The following is a 23,058-nucleotide window of genomic DNA, read 5'->3' as shown; positions in this document are numbered from 1 at the left end:
GGAAAGTTAATAAGTGGAACAATCACAAAGAAAGGAGAGTAGATTTCACTGGTGGTTTTGACAAGTTTAATGATATCTCAGTAAAACAAGAAGGAAGAAAGCAAAAATTTTAGATTTTTCCTTATAATTAGGTCCAGTTTATGTTTTTAACTGATTGGAAACTAGAGCAATCAATTAACAGTATTTGGAAACCCTGATATGCCATGTTACACAAAAAAATTATGACTGGCAATTTTTCTAATGTGTCTTTTTTGAAATTAATAAGCTAAACTTAGTTTATAGTTACATTTATTAAGCTTTCTACCCTTCCATGGGAAGTTTATAGCAATGTACATTGATAATGAAGTTGTTTAAGTAATTCTGAATGTAACACCACAAAACATCAACATTTACCTAAAATATGTGCAATTATTAACTCCTTACTTTATCAAGTAGCTCAGTTTTTAAACTTGATTTCTAATTCTTCTCTACATCCTTTTTAGCATAATTACTATCATATTCTATAGAAGTCAAAAGTTGGTACAACAATATATGAAATCTAACCAATCTAAACATTTTCACTTCTAAATCCCAAATTCTAGAAAGCGTAGTACCCACTAAGCCCTAGTCATCATTACAATCCTTCTGAAGATTTCATTTCTTTCCACACAATCCTCAAATCCTTTTGTATTTACCTCCCCAAGATACTAGTTCTAATACATTCTAAGTTTATGACCTTAGAAATCTCAATGTTAAAATATATTTATCACATTCTTAGTCACTCATAAATATGGTTTCTTAGCTTATTTAGAAACAAATAATATTTTCCTCAATATCAATTCTCCCAACAGCCTGGTTTATATGTTATCAAAAAATTCAGATAATCTACAGCTCAGGTTGCTATTACAACAGTTCACATAAATATGAAACAATAAATATCAAATAAATACATGAAGAACATCACTAATCAGTCATTTAAACAGAAAACTTGAGCTTTCAAAAAAAGGCTTTCATGGAGCTTTCAGGACCAGAAGCTTAATAATTTTTAATTTTCCAATTTCTTCAAATAAGGCATTTCCCTAACATTTTATAAAATTTAAGATATACCTTTCTCCTTCATTAAAATATTCATTTTTGGCTGTGAAAATAATGTGTTAAATATCTACTATAAACATTTTTTCTGCATGAATAATACAACTCAAGTCAATCAATTGAAAAAGTTTAAGTTGGACCAATGTAGTAATTCTTCAGTTTGAAGCTCTACAGAAACTAAATCTTTATATCTAATTACTCTTGCCCAGAAGTATTTCTAACCACAACATGTTTAAGTACCAAAAAAATAAAACAAATCTACAAAAGAATCTTCTTGAGCTGGTTGTTCAATAAATTAATGACACTTATTTTCCTTATTTCCAGAAATTTATTGATTGTAATGAAGAAAATAAATTATCTCAACTAACTTTACTAAAATTTCTAGATCTCACAACAATGGACCAATTAGTTTTCATTACCAGATCAGAAGGCATTTAATAGAAATTAAATAGTACAACTTACCACTTAGAGAGGCAAAATACTTACTGCAGAACCTTCAGCAACTATGCAATCCTTTGTTTAAATTATCTTTAAAAAACAAATAATACCTATATTTTGTTCTTATGATCTCTAGAAATTACCAAGGTCCCATTTTTGTACTCTCCCTTCAGATAACTTTCAATAAATAATTATTTTACACTTGCTCACGGTAACTAACAAGTTAATTTCTAATATTATAGATATACATAGTGTCAATATAGAATAAAGCACAGTTTATTATTGTCAGCTATCCCAATTAGCCTATAATTACACATAATATTATCTTACATCCAAAAAATTTTCCCCAGTAAGATAAAATTACACACTGCAGAAAATAATAACAAATCTCTAGGTAATACAAAAATTGCTGAATTACTGAAGATGCTTTTTTATAACTATGCCAATACATTTCTTTCAATTATCTTTATGACTTTATGACCTTACAATTGTAAGGTATCAGTACAGTTATTCATGGTTTTGTGGTTATTTGAAATGTATATATAAAATCTAAAAAATGTATTCTGTTTCACATCCTCCATGTATGAAAATTGAAAAGGCTTAGTGACTTACAGCAACAGTACAGAGGTCATCATAACTAGAAGATATATTTATTTGTTATTTATTTACTGTTCTATTTTAAGAAAAATATGTTTAGAGATGTATTTGTAAATACAGTGGTACCTCGGTTCTTGAATGACTCCCTTCTCGAACAATTTGGTTTTCAAACATACTGTTTGAGAAAAAAATGTCTCGGTTGTCGAATATAAACTTGGTTCCCAAACCAAGCTGTCATGGCCCAAACCCCTGAAATAAACCAACTGATGACCCAAATGACCCTTTGAACATTTCTGGCCCACACCAAGCTTGCCCAAAACATTTTACCTGCACCTGTTGCTCAGTTCACACCCCCACTAAAATCTGCTGTGAACGTTCTCGTTTTTTGTTGGTTTTTGTTGTTTTTCTAAATATTCTGATTACATAAGCCACCATGGGGTCAAAGAAGGATAATGAAAGCAGAAAACCAAAAAGAAAAGTTATTAGAGCAACAATAGAGGTGAAAAAAAGATCTCATAGCGAAGTATGAGAGTGGTGTTCGCATGTCTGACCTTGCTACACAGTTTGGAATGGCAAAGTCTACAGTCTACACCATATTGAAAAATAAAGAGGTCATCAAAGGAGCTGATGTTGCAAAAGGAGTGACAGTGCTTATGAAACAAAGATCACAAACAATGGAAAAGGTAAAAAACTGTTGTAGATTTGGTTAAACGAAAAACAGTTAGCTGGTGATAGCATTTCTGAGACCATCATTTGTGAGAAAGCAAAGCAGTTGCATGCTGACCTCCTGAAAAACACCCCTGGAATGAATGCTGATACAAGTGATGCCTTTAAGGCTAGTAGGCAGTGGTTTGAAAAATTTAGGAAGAGAAGTGGCATACATAGTGTGGTAAGACATGGGGAGGGTGCCAGTTCTAACAAAGACGCAGCTGATAAATTTTTTAGGGAATTTAAGGATTATGTAGAAGCTGAGGGTTTTATTCCCCAGCAAGTGTTCAACTGTGATAAGACAGGCCTCTTTTGGAAGAAAATGCCAAAGAGGACCTACATCACCAAGGAGGAGAAGTCACTGCTAGGACACAAGCCAATGAAGGATAGGCTAACTCTATTGTTATGTAGTAATGCAAGTGGGAACTTAAAACTTAAGTCTTTGCTCATGTACCATTCTGAGAACCCAAGGGTTTTTAAGAAAAATAATGTCCTGAAAAGTAAATTAAATATCATGTGAAGGGCTAATAGTAAAGCATGGGTAACCAGGCAATTTTTTATGGAGTGGGTCCATGAAGTGTTTGCCCCAAGTGTAAAGAATTACCTCATGGAAAAACAGTTGCCACTTAAGGCCCTTCTTGTGATGGACAATGCACCTGCTCACCCACCAGGCTTGGAGGACGGGTTGGTGGAGGAGTACAGTTTCATTATGGTGAAGCTCTTCCCCCTAACACGACTCCTCTCATTCAGCCCATGGACCAGCAGGTCATATCGAACTTTAAGAAACTACACCAAAGCACTGTTTCAAAGGTGTTTTGAAGTGACCTCTGACACAGCGTTAACCCTCAGAGAGTTCTGGAAAAATCACTTTAATATCCTCTATTGCTTGAGGACCATTGACTCAGCCTGGAAGAAATTGTGGCTAGACTCAGTAGCAGAAAGAGACTTTGAAGGCTTTGAGGCTGAGCCTGTTGTTGAGAATATTGTCTCACTAGGCAAGTGTATGGGCTTGAATGTGAGTTGTGATGATGTGGAGGAATTGGTGGAAGACCACAACACTGAGCTCACCATGGAAGAACTCCAAGACCTTCAGAAGGAGCAGCAACAGAAGGCAACTGAGAAACTGTCTTCAGATGAGGAGGAGGGAAGGGAGGATGTTCTTAGTTCACTGATCAAGGAAATGTGTGGAAAATGGGGAAAGTTACAAAGTTTTGTGGAAAAATTTCACCCTGACTAAGCTGTAGCAAACTGCAGCATAAACCTTTTCAATGACAATGCCGTGTCTTACTTTAGAAACATTTTAAAATACAGGCAGAAACAAACCTCATTAGACAAGTTTTTAGTGAAAAATAGGTCCAGTGAGTCTCAAGCAGGTTGTAGTGGTGCAAAGAGACGGAAAAGAACCCCAGAAGAAGAGTTACCTGACGTTTTTATGGAACATGACTCCTCTTCCAAACACTAATAACCCTCCTACTCTTCACGTTCCTCACCACCTTTCACTTACGCCATCAGCTCTCCTCAGCACAAGTAAAGTGCAGTTAAATTTTCATTTATTGTTTTTTTATTGTGTTTATAGTTTTTATGGTTGATTTTATGGATGTAAGTATTATTATACAGGTATAAATAAGCAATATTTTTACTTAAGTGCTTCATAATGCATAATTTTTGGAGGTCTGTAACGGATTAATTTAATTTACAGTATTTCTTATGGGAAAAATTGATTCAGTTTTCAAACAACTTGGTTTTTGAACAGCCTTCTGGAACAGATTAAGTTCGAGAATCGAGGTACCACTGTAATAATAATCTGTATGCACACAATGTATAATAATTGAAATGTGACTGTATTTTACCAAATACTAGCTCACTAAAGCAAAGCACAGCCAAGGCAAGTCACTTTATAAAGACTAAAGGCCAATTTTATATTATTAAATATGGAAACATGAATTTATGTTTGCCATGCCAATGCAACTTTTGTAATGTTAGTTAGACATGACTGAAAAGTTAGTATAATAAATATACATAAATGTACAATGTTACGAAGTGTAAGCTACTTGGACTAAACATTTGTTTTTGGGTGATAATTTATAATTATTTTAGAACAAAAAAAGCAAAAAAAAGTTTATATCTATTTCCTTTTTTTTTTTTTTTATAGTGGTTATGAGGTCCCTCAAACTGATAGATCCCCATATAGTTAGGGTAGAGAAAATAACAGATAAGATATATAGTTTTACTGAAACAATCATTTGAAGTGTATTTAGGAGGTTTTAGAGATTACACAAATAATATTGGAAATTTTTGGGAAAAGAAAAGTTTTTTTTAATCAATGTGAAAATCACTTTGCACTCCGACTAACAACAAAACAGACACAATATTTTCATAAACAAACATTTAGTAAAATACTTCATTAAAAAATTTTGAGTTTCTGTGTACAAAAGAAAGACTTGTAATCTTTACTGAAAGCCTACCAAATTTTGTGAGGATACATATATTGTATCAAAGTTATAGTATAAATACTTAACTCATGCATATTATACTAAGACTGTAAAGAAAGGGTTAATTTCTTTTTACAGCTTTTCAAAATTCTGCTTATACATTCTTAAACCACTATACTTATCAAAATATCATGACTTGTAAGATTTTGTGAAGAATGAATAAAAGAAATAATGTCTGAAAAAAGTAGCTGATTTCTTATTCCTAAATTTTAGTGCAATTAACATTCAATGTTATCAACAAATTAATTTACTAGGCTATCTTAATATAAAACATAATGGTTACTCTATTAAAAAAAATTAAAAACCTTACCTGGGCCCCAGAAATGCTGTAAAAAAAGAAGGGCAAAAACATCATGTAAGTTAAAATTCTATTAGAATAAGTTCATATATAATTAAAAAACAAACACTACAAGAATGTTTCATGTCTAAATTATTAGAAGCATAATAATTTATAGTTTCATCAATTAAGTACTAATCAGTGGAAAAAAGTTTGCTTTTCAACGTTAATCTCTTAAAAACTGTTTTGTTTTGAATTTTGCGCATAGCCACTTGAGAGCTATCTGTGCTAGCTGTCCCTAATTTAGCTGTGTAAGGCTAGAGGGAAGGCAGCTAGTCATCACCACCCACTGCCAACTCTTGGGCTACTCTTTTACCAACAAAGAGTGGGATTGACTGCCATATTATAACACCCACATGGCTGAAAGGGCGAGCATGTTTGGTGCAACAGGAATTCGAATCTGTGTCTCTCAGATTACGAGTCGAGTGCCTTAACCACCTGGCTATGCCGGGCCATCTTAAAGAATAAAGTATTAAATTCAAACTTAAATATTAACTTTGATTCTTACAATCTCAAAATCAGTGTTTAAAACACTAATAAATATTTGACAATTATGTATATCTTACAGTCACTGTGTGCAAAGTTAAAACATTTATATTAATTATTCTTTGATCTAATTAATCTTATTAATTGATCTAAAAGATCAATTGCAGTATACATAATACATACTGTGTTAACAAAGATCTCTCTTTTCTCCTTAATAATTTAAAACTGTTAAATTTTGTGGCAAATGATTTGCATAATGCATAGATTAGAATATTAATAAAATTATGGCCCTCCAAGAGAAGTATGTCATAGGTGAGTTAAAAAAAAAAAACTACTACTTACAACAAAGGGAACAAGAATAACTCATCACCTTTAAAAAGTTGAAATGAAACAGAATTAGTAAATCCAGACAAGAAGAAGAGAGTGAACTAAAGCATGTAGGAGTGGCATGAAGGGGTTAAGACCTATCACCTGTTAACCACTGACTCGAAGTCTCCTACCAATCAAACCACACCCTCACCTCTGGAGATGAGCATTAGGGAAGAGAAATGATCCAAAAGGAGAAGATCAATAAAATTGATATTGTGGGGGATATTTCAACAATCAATATATGCAGATGAAGAGAGATGGATGAAAATTAAGAGAAAAACTGAAAGTAAAAGTTCGGTTAATAGAAAACTCTTTCAAATACATGTAAGAAGGAGAACAAATGGTCCCAGTGGAGGGAGTGTTTAAAAATACTCAGCCCAAAAGTACTAGAATATGAGGTATGCAACAGTAAGAACTGATTCAACTGGAAAATCCACGTACCCGAGATTAATGTACGAGGAGTAGATGAGTATGTTAAGACTACCCCTGTTTGGAAGAAGCTAAACAAATGTATACATCCAATGAATAGTGGAAGTAAAATCTCACACAGTGTGAAAGTTGGGTAAAATGAAAACTGTCACACATAAGATACATATGGAACCAAAACAAAGTCCCAAGGTCAAGGCATGAAATTAATACCAAATCATGTGGTATAAAAACCAAAGATAAGAATGTGTACTGTTGGAATTTGCAGTTATGCAGAAATGATCAAAAACTATATATAAAAAAAGGGAATACTGAAGAACTGATTAAGGTGGGACCAATTAATCCAGAGCCACAGTCAGCATTGAGCATACAAGATGAATGTAGAAAACCTGTAGGTAAGACAGGTAAAGGATGGGAAGGTGCCAAAAAGGTAAAATGAATAAAGATGATAATATCTCAGAATGAAACAAAACAACAACTAAAAAAAAACTGAATACAGCATTGTATGATGATTTGTATGGGAGGCATACTTGATACAACTATTTCAAAGACAGGTGGAAGCTTCAAGGCTTGTGGCATGCAAAAAACATTTGCATACAGAAGGCACAAAATTCATTGTTAAAGAAGAAAACACTGCCATTGCTAGGATAGCAAAATCAAATACTTTTCTTTGTATGCAAACTATGAAAATAGTTTGAAACACAGATGTGCTGTCAAAAATGAATTAAATCTTATATGTGCATTAAACTCAACACTTTGAAACTACTGTCCAATGGACAATACATTATACATATTGGGATTTTTCAGTTTTACATAAAAATTATAGGTAGTTTGTTTATTTACAAATGGATCAGAGTTTACAAGTTGCATATTTCTGTGGTCAGTTTTTGTACTTGTTTTTTCTGCAATTTTCAACTCTTATAGTTTTATAAATACACTTAAGATTTTTGCTTTACATATTTGCTTTTTGTAAAACATTCCCCTTTTAATTCAGTTATGGCTGTAGCCTGTATTGACTTTATACCAGTCACATAAAATACAGTATGTGCTTTTACTATATGAATGCTGATGTTCTAATCATATTATTAATTTGAGTTAAAATTCAAAAAAGTAAGTTTTTAATGCTGTTTAAATTTTGCTTCTCATTCACAAACTAAACCCACTTAGCTTTATGAAACATCCTGTAAACAAACAACACAGCATTTAAACTTAATGAAATTGTTTTTAAGTTATCAATTTTCTATGGTGATTTCACAATTATGATATAAAGTTAACAGCACTTTTCATCAGGGTTGAGATGTATTTTATGTAATTCAATATTTTTGCCTTTTACATGTCAGTTAGTGTAATTTAGGACTTCTTAAAATGTCAGAATATTAGATATATCTTAAAGTTAACATTTTTCTCACTTGAACATGTATTTTTAGTAGATACATCTATGCACAGAATGCTATCTTTGACATACATCTGCCTCAAGGATTTCCATGCCATTAGCCTTTACTGAAGCCCCACCTAAATTCATAATATTTTTTTATGATTTGTTCTAGTATATGATGTTATGCTGCAAAATCTTTTCATTGATGGGGTAATGACAAAACTTCCTAATGCACTAACTCTTTGTATGCTTTTGCATTCATAATCATTCCTTAACAAGGCACCAAAAATGAAGCAGAAGAGTAGGAATTGTGTACCCATCAGAAATAAATATTCAGGTAAGGAAAATGTTAACATCCAAGTCAATTTACACCTCTTCACATACAAAAGTTGATTCTGACACTGATAATGTGAAGGGACAGTGAAAAAAATTACACAATAAATGAACCAAAAGAAATGTTGGGATAGTTCTGTTACAGGAATATAAAAAAATGCATCTGAGATGTCAACCTAGGTAATCCATAGCCCTGGTGAAAATATTCACCTAAGAAAGAAAAGAAATTTTCCATATTAAAATAAAGGACGACTAGGAAATACTTCAGCCACCAGTTCCCAATCTTTTGGAGGACAATGAAGATGCAGGAATAAAACCATGGAGAAGAATTACACATACTCTCTATGTTCTATTTGTACCAAAGATCCAACACAACATCTTCCAGATATGGAGACAGACCTAGTCTGAAGAAAGGGGAAGGTGAACTGGGAGGAGTAGGTTAGGAGAAGTGGAAGGAGAGTCTGAGTTAAAACAACAGAACCCATCTTTCTACAAGAGTTGTTTTCAAAAATGTGCATACCTTGCCAGACAAATGCTCACCAGAACTGAATGTGCTAAATAGTCACTAACAAGTCAAGCAAACCAGATTTTGGGCCCAAGACAGTCAAACAAAAGGAATAGAAAAGGAAAAGTGGAAGGAAAATTGGAGCAACAGGAGAATTATCATGAAAGACAGGAGTGAATTTGGGTGTTGAGACAGTCAGAAATACAAAGGTTGGTGATGTATAGCTTCTGCCTATGCTTCAGCTGAGTCTGGAATACCCCCAATAATTGAAGAGTGAAGAAAGATAGCAAAAAAGTCTTGTAAAAAGTAGGAAGAGTGCTGGAAAAAGTATCCTTACTCAACAAGTCTCAATCACAAATGATCCAAGCAAACAGGGAAAGGCACAAAGAAGTAGTATGTGCCAAGGTAGAAAGGAGAAGGGAATGAATATCATGTGTAAAATAATTTGTTGTACTTTGTGAAGTGCCTCTGACATGAAGTTTGAGAGAAAAGATAAAGCACAGAGAGTAGAATAATGCAAAATTAAGAGAACTGAGTACTGGGATGTGAAACTAATATCAAAAGGGTCTGCCCCACACACAAGAAATAGAAACTCCAAAAGGAAGAAGTCAGAATGACTGTATGCTGTGATATAGGAAACAAAAGGCAAGGAGATCAAGACACAATATCATGGGAACAAAGTTATTCCAAAATAGGAAGTAGTGTGAACACGAATATCAGGAGAAGAGGGGAAATCATAATGTTCATTATTGTTATTAAGGAAGGAATTAGGAGTATCATACAACACAGGAACAAGAGAAAAACAGAACATACCAGAGATATAAGGCACCTATAATGTTAGGAAAAAATGTTCCTAGGGCATAATCAGAAGGAAAATACAAATGGTCAATAAAAGTGAGCATATCGCATGAATTAAATAAAAACAATTCTTGATGAAATGTAACTTTACATGATGGAATGTATTTTTGCTGATAGCTTTCCCTCAAGTGAATGCAATTTTATTTCATTATTTCTATCCCTGTATTCCATAGGTTTCTTACTACAAATTTTTCATAAGATTATTCTACAAAAGCTAAGTAAACTAATTATTCATAATAAATAATTATACTTAAATTGTAATTAGAATTAGTAAACATTTTTGTTACAGTATCATAAATGAATATAATTCAGTTTAAAAATTCCCAACACTTCTTGAGAAATAAAACAGTAAAGCATTAACTATTTCGTGTAATGATACTAGATAACCTCTTCACAAAGACTGAAATAATTCAAAAGCTGGAAATCAAAAGTTTTATAAAAAATATTAAAATCATTAACAGCAAATAAATCTTCACTTACAGACATTTAATTTTTTTTCTTTTTCCATCATTATCACAAAAAACAATTAAGAACATGATAAGTATAAAAGCATTATAAGCTTTAAGTGAGAAGTTGTTGATAAGGGCAGAAGTTTAAAAAGAGCTCATCTTGTAGAAAATGTTAGAAGAAACTTAGAAGTGATCAGAAATTACCTTAAACCTTATTGCACTAGGTAAACAGCATTTAAAATGACACATTATGACACTTAAGACTTTTTGTTTTCTCTTTCAAACACTATTTATACTTAGTGTACTCAGATAGGGTAAAACACTGGGAATAGGCTAGTTAAATGAACTGCAGGGTGGTTAGATAGTCAAAGCAAGAGGTTATTAAAGTCAAGTCAAAGTGAACCTTTAACTGTTACTAATGGAGTACCTCAATGGACAGTATTTGAGTCTGTTCTTTCTTAATTACATTCATGTTACTGATAGGACCATTAACAGTAACTTATTGAAGTTTGCTGAAGGCATTAAACTCTTAAATATTTCTAGCTATTTTAAAAATGATGAGATTTTATTCAATCACTTGGACCATGTGCTAAGTTTAACAAATCTTTGGCAAATTACCTTTAATTAATTGCAAGATGATGCAATTATCATAATTTTGGTTTTCTTGTCTAGAAAGGAATACTGAGTTATTAATAAAGTAAGATTATTCCACTGATAGGAGTTATCAGGTTAAGATCTCTTAAGTTATTTTCTCATAAAGAAATCAAAAGTAAGAGATTGCAAGGTGACACTTCTTCAGCTATTGTCAATTACTTTTGTTTATACTATAAAATCCTTTCCTCTCTTATTTAGTTAAGCTATCATTTGAATTTCCTTATGCATGACAGCTTGCACCCTATTAGTATCAAGTGTAACTTTACTCTCACAGTGGTAAAGTCTTTTCACATTAGCTAGAGATATAGCTATAAATAAGTGTATTACTACATGTAAGTATTTTACTCCGATATTTTATCTGAAGCCAATACTTGTATCTCAGTTATCTAATTATGTCATCTGAGTAGAAAATTAGAATAAGTTACGTTCTATTTGAGGATATCAAAGCTAACATTAAAAAGTTTGAATCTATTTGGGTTTCTGTTAGCAGTTATAAGGGACACTATCTTTTAATAAGAATTTTTTATAGACCAGATGCAACTGGGGAAGGGGAAATTCATCAACAACTTTATAGTGAGATAAAGAATTCAACTATTAATCAGATTATAATTATGACAGACTTTAATTTCAGATATATACATGCAAATTGGGAAAAGAATCAAATTATGAATTGAGACAGGTTTTAGAAAATGTTCAGAATAGATCTCTATATCAATTGACTAATGAACCTACTAGAAACAATGCTATTTTAGATTTACTATTAACTTTTAATACAGAAATGGTTGTTAGGATGGATATTGGAAAATATCAAGGTGCAACTGATTATTGCTCAGTAGGGTTTGATGTTTTGCTGCATACAGATAACAGAAATAAGATATTTTGGTTACATATTTAAAGAAAGCAAATTTTGCAGGAATGAGACTGGAATTATCTGCCGTGAACTTGGCAACTAAATTAACTGGAGAAACTGACCAAGTATGGTAAAAATTTAAAACTAAATTTTTAAATACTGAACATAGTCATGTTCCTTAAGTGTGTGTGTGTTTTTTTCTTATAACAAAGCCACATTGGGCTATCTGCTGAGCCCACCAAGGGGAATCGAACCCCTGATTTTAGCGTTGTAAATCCGTAGACATATTACTGTACCAGCAGGGTGCCCATGTTCCTTAAATAAATAAAAAAAAAGTTATCTGTAAGTAAAAAATAAGGTTGGCCAAAAAAAGCTATAAAAGATAAAATGAAATAAAAGCTTTACAAATTTAAGAAATTCAAATAGATTGCAATGATAGGTACTTACGAGAGTATAGAAAATCATGACAGTTGGTCAAATAAGAAATTAGAAAATCCAAAGGCTGTATGAAAAATGTTGTCTCAAAATGTAGAAATTAATAATGATTTCTTTAAATTTATTAAGGTTAAGCAAAATGTCAGGATGCAAGTAGGGCCTCTGAAAGATAAAACAAGAAGACTAATACCTCATGATTATGGGATAGATGGATTATTAAATTATTGATTTTTCTTCATTTTTTACTTCAAGATTTAAGCAATATTCGTCATTCTGTACAGTAGTTAGATGGAAATAAGATGGATCAAGGTTACCACCATAATTCTGAGCTTGTTAAAAAATTGGAAAGTTTAAAGAATGAGAAAGCTTCTGGGACAGATAACATTTACTCAAATGTTTTGAATGAGGTTAATGATTAGATAGGTGACTCACTTACTACATTTTCTTTTTTTTTTAAATCCTTAACCAGCAGGCAGATGCCAGGAGATTGAAAGTTAACAAACATTGCTTTTCTTTTCAATGGTGATAATTTTGACCCAGTAATTATACAAGTCAATTTTTTTAAATCAATGTTGAGAAAAGTTTCAGAAAGTGTAATAAAAGATTATTTACAACAGTTACCAAAGTTTAAATTTTGTTGGATAATCAACATACTTTCACTAGGGAAAGATCATATGTTACAAATTTTTTGACATCTTCTGAAGAATTTACTGCTTATTGAGATCATGATATGGCAGTGGATTTGACATATCAAAATTTTCAGAAAGCATGGAACAAAATGGCATATGAAAAACTTATTAAAAATTATCTTTGTAGGTGTGGAGTATTGGTTGGCTCATTAAATAGAAAACTGGCTTGACAGAAGAAAGAAGAGCATTGTTATAAATGAATTTCAGTAAAACTGGATTAATGTCTCATGTAGAGTAATTTAAAGCTCAGTTTTAGGACCTTTGCTTTTTGTAAGTTTATATCAATGACAAAAATGGAAAATGGTCAGCTAAATATTCAGATTTGCTGATGATATTAATGTTTTAGATATTGCTGGCTGTCAGGAGGATTTAGACTACCAGTTACAAATTTCATGGGAATAGCCTTAATAGTGTTATGGAATAAAAGATCTTGGCCAGTGATGTTGAGAAAACCCACTTGTAGAGAAATATATATGCAAAAATGGCTCATTTGGGTTGAGAAAATATTTTACATAGAAGGTCGAAACGTTGTTCGCTCTTCTATGTAAAATATTTTCTCAACCCAAACAAGCCGTTTTTACATATATAAAGGATCTTGGTGTTCTGTTTGACCAGTTTCTTATGCTATCCAAGTAATATGCTATTTCTAATGACAGGGCAAATAAGATTTTAGGTACTGAAAACAAGTCAAAAGAGATTATAATATAACTGTAAAAGTCTTTGACAGGCCACATTTGGAAGAAGAATGTGTTCAGTATTGAGCTTCTTACCTTAGAGAGGACACAGAAATGTTGGAAAGGGTTAAGAGGATGGCTACTAGGGTCATACCTGAAATAGAAATACCTCATAGGAGAATAAGTTACGAAATCTGATATTGTTTTCCCTTGAAAATCAAAGAGTAAAAAAGGATATGGTGAAAATGTTTATTAATGGGGATTGATAGTGATATCTTTTTGTACTTATGATGAGAATGGTGAGACCAGAGGACACAAATATAAATTTTAATATGTTTATTATGCTAATAAGGTGGCTAGTCTTTAAAACAGGTTGCTTTAAAATGCGGCAGATGCAGCAAAAATACACACACATATTACACACACACAGATTACTTAAAGCATATAATCCAGATGCTCAAAAATACAGTTTTACCATTTTTGTTAACATTACTTTGACTCAGTTAGAATTCAGTTGCTTATTTATAAAAGTCTGGATCAAGTACACTATAGATAATTTTATTTACCTTAATGGAGGACAGTACTTTACGTATGAAAACTATCATATGTTTCCTGAAAAATTAAGGTTAAATTTAAATTTTTGTATTTTTCAAGAGTCAGGTTGCAAGTACAGCCTTGATGAACCAAACAATTCCTGTATATTTGAATACTATTTTACATTTCAAAGATTAGGTAGGTAGGTATTCAGTGTTTATTGGCAGAAAGCTACAAGGCTATCTGTGCCAGACAAGATGTGGTACAGTATAGGTATAGGGCAATTAAGGTAAAAAGTAAAATATGTAAACTTAGGAACTGCCAGGAAGACTGAAGCAAGAAGTACACCCTTGCTGACAGTCACTAGAAGTTGGCCTTTCCAGTCCTGAGTACAGTTCAAATGAAAAATAAAAACTAAAATTTGTAAAATTAAGACTTGCCAGCAAGACTGAAGCAACAAGATCAAAATTGCAGTTAGTCACCTGAAGTTGGCCTTTCCAGTCCTGAGTTCAAGTCAAAAGAAAAATTGAAATGTGTAAAAGAAATCATACTAAAATACTATATAGTCTGATAAAAAACCTTAAATTAAGTGCAAAAGACCAATGACTCTTAAAAATGTAAAAACATGAGTGAGATGGGCAGTATCACCTATAACATGGGCCAAAGACAAGGGTAAACCTGCCTCACAATTAAAAATTGTGTCATCATTCTAGGTTGTAACAATGTCATGATAATAAAATGTGGATGATTGTGAGCTGAGTGCCACATAGACCACACATTGGTGCAGCAGTTCCAGATAAAAGGAAGTGTTGGTTTAAAAAACTGTGACCAATGCGTAGCCTTGCCAAAACAACCTCCTCTCTTCAATCCTTACAACAGCAAGAGGGCCAAAGACCTAGAGAAGGTTTGATTTGAAGAAGCTTGTTATTGTGTTGCTCATTCCAGGTTGCCTGCCATCTGGTGTACAGTCTGGATTTGAAAAGTGGACCATAGTCCACGTATGGAATGGGTACTGGAATGATAGATTCAGAACAGACAGACTTTGCTGCTCTGTCGGCCAGCTCATTCCCACAAATACCAACATGACCTGGTATCCAAAAGATGTGGACAGAGACAGATGAAAGAGAAAGATGGGCCAGTTTGTTTTCGATATTGATGAGAAGAGGGTGATCACTAACATGGAATGATTACAGGGCCAATAGACAGCTGAGTGAGTCCAAATATATTGTACAATTTGTATATAGCATTATTTCAATATTTCAATAGGACAAGAGAGATGGCATACAATTCGGCAGTGAAAACAGAAACTGTAGGGGGGAGTCTGTGTGCCATAATCGAACTGTCACAAACCATGGCTGAGCCCACTGAGTCACCCAATTTGGAGCCTTCTGTATATATAGGAATGGATGGATCATATGAAAGAACGATATTTACAGTCGGGTGTATCTGCTTTCCTCGGATAACTCAAAGATGGGTTACAATTGGGGACAGTAATTTGCCATGGTGGAATAGGCTGATTTGAAGAAACTGCAATGTTATTCAAGGATAAATCTAAATCTTCTAATTGTGCCTGGATACAGAGACTAAAAGGAACAATGGCAGATTTTCTGTTATTTAAAAGTGTGGTCCACTGTGGTTGGAAAACACAACTCCAGGTAGGATGCTAAGGGAAGGATTAAAGTTTGGAAGCATACATTAGAGACAGTTGCAAATGGTGAATATATAGAGGGGGTTCATGAAATTCACATACAGACTTTGCACAGGAGAAGTACGAAAAGCTCCAATGCAAAGCCAAAGCCCCTGGTGATGGACAGGATCTAACACTTTTAGTGCTGTGGTTCTGGAAGAACCATAAGCCACAGACCCATAGTCGAGTTTGGATCGGACGAGGGCACGATAATTTTGAGCATGGAGTATCGATCTGCTCCCAAAGTAGAAGAGAGAACATGGAGAATGTTCAATGCTTTTGGACATTTGATATGAAGTTACTTGATGTGCAATATAAAATTTAATTTACAATCAAATATAAGACCTAAGAACTTTGCCTCAGGGGCAACAGGAAATACAACATCATCAAGACAGAGTTCTGGATCTGGGTGGATTTTTCATTTGCAGCAAAAATGTATACAAATGAGAGAGAGAGAGTTTAAAATTCATTTGCCGTGGTCCACTTCAGTATCTGATTGATTGCAGTTTGTAGCTGCTGTTCAATAAACCTCATGTTCGATGACTGACATGAAATTTAAAAGTCATCAACAAAAAGACCGTTTGCAACTGTAGGGGGTAACTGTTCACTGATGGCATTAATCTTTATAATGAAAAGTGTGACACTCTGAATACCGCCCTGAAGGGCTCCAAGTTTCTGTGAGAAAAAATGAGAAAGTGTTGAGCTCACATGGACTTGAAATCGGTGTTTCATTAAGAATTGCTGGATGAAAAGGGGTAATTTTCCACGCAATCCATACAAGTGAAGGTCCCGTAAGATGCCATATCTCCATGTTGTATCGTAAGCTTTCTCTAAATAAAAAAAACAGTATCAAGATGTTGTTGCCTTAAAAAGGCTTCTCTGATTGATGTTTCCAGGCAAATTAAGTGGTCTATTGTAGAGCGTTGTCTTCGAAACCCACACTGAGTAGGTGAGAGGAGATTGTCAGATTGAAGAAACCAAAACGAGGCAGGCATTGATAATCCTCTCTAAGATCTTACTGAGGTAACTTATCAAAGCAATGAGACAGTAATTTGAAGAAATCATTGGATCCTTCCCAGGTTTCAGAAGAGGGAGAAAGACAGCTTGTCGCCAAGCATCTGGATGGACATGTTCCTGCCATATTCGATTAAAGACAGCTAGGAGAATAGTAAGAGAGTGCTGGGAGAGGTGGCCTAACATCTAATAATGTATATTATCAGGTCCAACTGATGTATTGCCAGACCAATGAATATAAGTTTGAGTTCCATCAGTGTAAGAGGGTGATTGTAGTCATAGGAATGGTCAGTTGAAAAGGAAAGAGGCAGATGCTACGCCTGTGTTTTAATGGCTAAAAAGGAAGGGGATAAGTTTTCAAAGATTGAAAAGTTCTTAACTGGAAATCATTTAGGTTACATCGGGCAGGTAGTGTCAATACAAAATTATAAAATGAAGTCAGGGATTTTACTAATAAGGATAATGACACAATAATTGCAAAAAACTTAAGCTACTTTTCCTCCATAAACACCGTTAATTTCCATCACAATTATAGTTCAGCTCATGATCCCACATGCATTACTTTACATCATCAGAAAATCCATCATCCAGTTATTCTCCTAAATCATCAATGATCTATGTAATTTTTCAAAACAGCAACATTCTCCTCATACCCAACAATACCCAAGATCTCACTAAGATCAGCATGTTTATGTTAATTGTTCATTTCTCTGCATCTTTGGTTTAAAGAAAAAAGAACAATGGTCAAAACATCAAGTCCAACAAATTAATCCTCTCAAACAGTATAAAAGGGTGGTGTTTGTTGTTTTTTCCAGTTTGTAGGTTATAAGAAATTTAAATACTGTAGAGAATAAGTATACTTTAATTAACAAAGTGACACATACAGTCATGTGAAAAAGTTAGGACACCCTAGGAAAGCCTGTGTATTTGTGTAACACTTTTGGATATATAGATATTTAATATCAATTTCAACAATACTGAGAGATTATAGGAATAAAACTAAACAATTAAAACTGAATAAATGACTTTAAGCTCTTCTGTAAACGTAAATTCTACAAAAATGCATATTCTGACCGAGGAAAAAGTTAGGACACCCTACCCCTAATAGCTAGTGTTACCCTCTTTGGCTGAAATAACTGCAGTGAGACACCTCTTGTAGCCATCTACCAGTCTCTGACATCGGTCTGAAGAAAGTTTGCCCCACTCCTCAATGCAGAATTCTTTCAACTGTGAGATGTTTGAGGGGTTTCTTGCATGTACAGCCCATTTCAAGTCACCCCACAGCATCTCAATGGGACTACGATCTGAGCTTTGACTCGGTCATTCCAAGACTCTCCATTTATTAGTTTTCAGCCACTCCTTGGTGGATTTACTGGTATGTTTTGGGTCATTGTCGTGTTGCAGGGTCCAGTTCCGCTTCAGCTTTACTTTTTTGTACAGATAGACTCACATGATCCTTAAGCTACCTCTGATACACAGCAGAATTCATAGTGGATTCTATGATTGTGAGCTGTCCAGGTCCTGCTGCAGCAAAGCAGCCCCAAACCATGACACTGCCACCTCCATGCTTCACAGTTGGTATCAGGTTCTTTTCCTGGAATGCTGTATTTGCTTTATGTCAAATGTGTCCTCTGTTCTAGTGTCCAAATAATTCAATTTTGGAATAATCTGCCCAAAGAACATTATTCCAGAAGTCCTGGTCTTTGTCTACATTCTCTCTGACATACTTAAGTCTGGCCTTGATATTTCTCTTAGAGATCAAAGGTCTCCTCCTCGCACACTTCCCATGCAAGTTAAACTTGTGCAGTCTCTTTCTGATTGTAGAGGCATGCACTTTCACATCAACAGTAGCCAGAGCCTGCTGTAGGTCCCGTGATGACATGTTAGGGTGTTTGGAGACCTCTTTTAGCATCTTGCAGTTTACTCTTGGAGTGAACTTGCTGGGACGGCCAGACCTGGGCATGTTGGCAGTTGTTTTGAAAGCCCTCCATTTGTTGACTATTTTCCGGACAGTGGAATGGCCGATTTCAAAATATTTTGGGATCTTTATAAATCCTTTACCAGACTCTTAAGCTGCTACAACTTTCTTCCTGAAGGCCTCAGACAGCTCTTTTGCACTCATCATGGTGCTCACTCTTACTTCAACAGTCAGGAGCACACCAAACTAAATGTCTAAGGTTTAAATAGGGCAAGCCTCATTCAAAATGCTGAGTAATGATCTCCTAATTATGTGCACCTGGTGTAATATACCTGTGTGTGAGTTGAGCCATTTTAAGTGGGAATAAATGTGGGGGTGTCCTAACTTTTTCCTCAGAATATGCATTTTTGTAGAGTTACATTTACAGAAGATCTTGAAAAGTCTTTTCTTCAGTTTTAATTGTTTAGTTATATTCCTATAATCTCTCAGTATTGTTAAAATTGAGATTAAATATCTATATGTCCAAAAATGTTACAAAAATACACAGGCTTTCATAGGGTGTTCTAACTTTTTCACATGACAGTATGTGGTCACTCCCATAAAATAGACAGTAGTGTAATAAAGTGATCACTAGACCCATCATAGTTAGGAATAAACCTATATTTCTTATTTCACACATTACTAGTGTAGGTTAGACTAATTATATCCCTACACACTTAAGAATAACCAGAAACAGACCAACAAATTAACTATACAGCTCCAACTGAACTAGAAAACGCTGTAGTAACTTAACACACATATTAATAACAGAAGTGATTTTTTTTGCATGAGTAACTCATCTACTCCCCCCCACCCAAATAACAAGAAAAATTATAATTACAACTATGGGGTTAAAGCCACTCTTTTTTTAACTTTATCCTGACTAACATGTTTACAACAAACAGGAAGTCTGAGCCATCAATCAATTTTATAAAATTATGAAGTTGTAACTTACCGTACTGTTTGCAATAGAATCAGGTAACAGCAGCATTGGAACAGGTTTATGAAATATAATGTTTCCAATATAGAAAAGAAAATCAGTGAATAATGAATTAAAAAAAAAACCAACAAAATATCATATATTTACTTCACTAAATAACCATAAATTTTATCAAACTTTTTCCTATTCTATGAAGTTAAAAACTTTCTTTTACCACAATATTCTTTCTCTACATTAAAATAAACAATAACTGAATAGAACTGAAATACATTGGATCTAATAAAAAGTTAATATATGAATTAAGAATCCAAATGAAACTAATTTTCTTGGCATATGTAAGTTCATTGTTTATAAAAACACCAAGTACTTCTCTTAAATATAATAAACCAAGCACATATACTAGTTTCTACACATAACCAAGCAAATAATTAGTATTTCTGAAAAAGTTTTTTTATACTCTTCTACTCTCCAAAACTGATGATATGACACTTATTTATGCAAATACTGTAGGTAAAAATCAATCAACCCTGGATAGTGATGCCAACTGTCTTTTAAAGTCAGATCTGAATTAGTGCGCTAAATATTCATGTCATTGTATGATGATAAAACTCAAGTGTTTGAACGAGTTTTCATTATGAAACTATTTTGAAATGCCAAAGATATAAGAATTCATCTTTAGACATATTAATAATTAGTTGTCATTCTTATAATGGATAAGTGGTTGAATATCAGTAATAAATATGATACGAGCAAAAGTCTTCCTAGGCCTAGGCCTAATACGAATTCATCTGCGTTATCGTTGTATGCAAGCACTTCAACGCAGGATGACGCAAGAAGTACCGAAACAAGAAAGAAAAGGAAGTTTGATGAAAGTTTTATTGAATATGATTTTACATAAACAGGTAATGAAGATGGACCTAGACCCAGTTGGTTGTGTGTTGAATGTGGAACAGTGTGAGTAACAGTAGTTTGCATCCAGAAATGTTAAAACTACATCTAGAAATCAAACATTCCAAATTAAAAAATCCAACTTACGAGTATTTCAAAAGAAAGTGTTTGCAATTAAATGCAAGGAAAGCTACATTTCGTTCGTTTATTCATCAGGATAACAAAGGTGCTCTTATTGCTTCATATCGTGTTAATTACGGTATTGCAAAAACAGGTGAAGCTCATACAATTCCAAAAGATTTGATAAAATCATGCGCAAAAGATTTGGTAGAGTGCACAGTTGATGAGAAATTTCTTATATACATTAACTCTGTGTCCCTTTCTGACAACTCAGAATCAAGAAGAATCAAGGATATGTCAGCAAATTGCTTAATTGAGTTAGTAAGGCGAGTAAAAGCGAGTCCAACGCTTTTGCTTCAGATGGATGAATCAACAGATGTCGCAGGTTATGTGATGTTGCATGTATTTGTTCGCTATATTAACGAAGCTAGTTTGGAAGAAGACATACGAATTTGCAACCCTTTGTCTACTCAAATAACAGGCGAAGAAATATTTAAGCTGATAGATTTATGTTTGGAAGAACATAAAATCCAATGGCAGTTTTGTTCAAGTATTTGCACTGATGAGGCTGCAGCTATGACTGGAAAATTTTCAGGTGCAGTGACACGCATAAAAAACAAAAACTCGGTCATCGAGAGTATCCACTGCTGTCTTCATCGTCATGCACTTGAAATGAAACAAATGCCAGAAGACTTAAAAGAGTTATCGGAAGATGTTATAGAAATAGTTAATTTTATAAAATCAAGACCACTCAATGCGAGGATCTTCAGTTTACTCTGTGAAAATGTGGGAACTTTGCATAAAAAATTTGCTGCTTTCTCAGAGAAAAGTGCTTGCTCAGTTTTACGAACTGGGTGAGTAGATAGATTTCTTTTTATATGAATGCCATTTTGAATTTGCATACAAATTAAGGAACAAATGCTGGATATAGAAAGTAGCTTACCTTTTGGACGTATTTGCCTATCTAAAAAAAGTGAATGCTACAAAGCAGGGTAACGCACTCCAAAGCTTCGTTATATTCAGAGCTTTAAATAGCCGTCTCTTTTACACCAAAGCCCACACAGATGAGTTCAATTACTTTAGAACACCTTTTGACAAGATAAAAAGAAAGTGTTCTCCTTTACCTCTGTTATTACATTACAAGCTGTGAAACTCGCTTTAAAAATCACTGCTTTGTGTTCTTTCTGGCTAAACTCATGATCATGCAGTTTAACACCACTTTTTTAAATTTCAGTTTCAATAACATATTTACATAACTTCATCTCCTATACTGATACTTCCCGACTGAGGCCTAGAACTTTCTACGAACTCTCAGTTGTTATGATGTAACTATAAACATTGATGACAGCGAGAAAAATTCCGAAGGTTTGAGTAACATGATGTCAACGCACAACGACTGAGTTACAGAATATATAATTCGTAAATAGTTCTGTGAGCAAACCTGCAATGAATTATCGCTTCTAAGTATACTAAATGTAGCCCTCATGCTTTATAACACTCTAAATCATAATTCTCATATTAAACTTAAATGAAACTGTTATGTATATCCAACAATATAAAATGGACATGACAGAATCGATTTTGAAAGCTGATTAACTTTGAGGCACCCATATAATTTCAGATTACGCCAAGGAAGTTTTAACAAACTTCTCAATATCTAGGCTTTCTCTCTTCCCTTTTTATAAACGGTGATAAGATTCTAGTGCTCTCTCTCAGCAATCTAATGGTACGCATTTCTCAATCCTGATGAATATATTCTGTACAATATAATACATTGACAAATTCAAATAGCTATTTCCGCGTGTATATTTGTATATTTTCTGCACTTTCACTCATAAAATCACCATTGACGAAAATATTTCGTTTATTGTACCATAAATAATCATGAAATTTATCAGGCAAGCCTTCTACAAATTGATTGTTGGGAATATTTTGCATTAATTTTCTATAAAGGGGGTAAAATTCACCATCAAACTACACGACATTTTCAAAAATAGGATACACAACTTAATGAAGATAATTTAAAATTTTCTTACAAACTGCGTTTTATCACTTCCGGTTGGACCTGATACTAAACATAGAAAACGGTGTTGTAAATGTTTAACCATCTCAAACCTCTTATAAAAAAAATAAATGAAACAGAATTAACCTCGTACAGATCATGTTTGAGTG

General features: G+C 33.6%; 1 protein-coding gene across 2 annotated transcripts in view; it reads right to left on the bottom strand.

The window, feature by feature from the left end:
* Nucleotides 1-20,392, bottom strand: part of Mpc1 (mitochondrial pyruvate carrier) — a 35,713-nt gene extending 15,321 nt beyond the window's left edge. Inside the window, exons 1-2 of one of the 2 annotated variants that reach the window (XM_076517621.1) lie at nt 19,894-20,392; nt 5,617-5,632 (exon numbers count right to left, since the gene is read on the bottom strand). In XM_076517621.1, coding sequence (XP_076373736.1) covers nt 5,617-5,632; nt 19,894-19,929 — 52 coding nt within the window. In that variant the 5' untranslated portion in view covers nt 19,930-20,392. Of the gene's footprint in view, nt 1-5,616; nt 5,633-13,842; nt 13,936-19,893 lie in introns of those variants that run through there. The other variant, XM_076517620.1, reaches the window with a different exon arrangement.
* Between the last annotated feature and the right edge of the window lie 2,666 nt (nt 20,393-23,058).

This window comes from Tachypleus tridentatus, chromosome 8 (genome assembly GCF_004210375.1).
Source record: "Tachypleus tridentatus isolate NWPU-2018 chromosome 8, ASM421037v1, whole genome shotgun sequence".
Classification (NCBI taxonomy): Eukaryota; Metazoa; Arthropoda; class Merostomata; order Xiphosura; family Limulidae; genus Tachypleus; species Tachypleus tridentatus.
The sequence above is the reverse complement of the archived record's forward strand: the minus strand, read 5'-3'. Positions and strand labels throughout refer to the sequence as shown.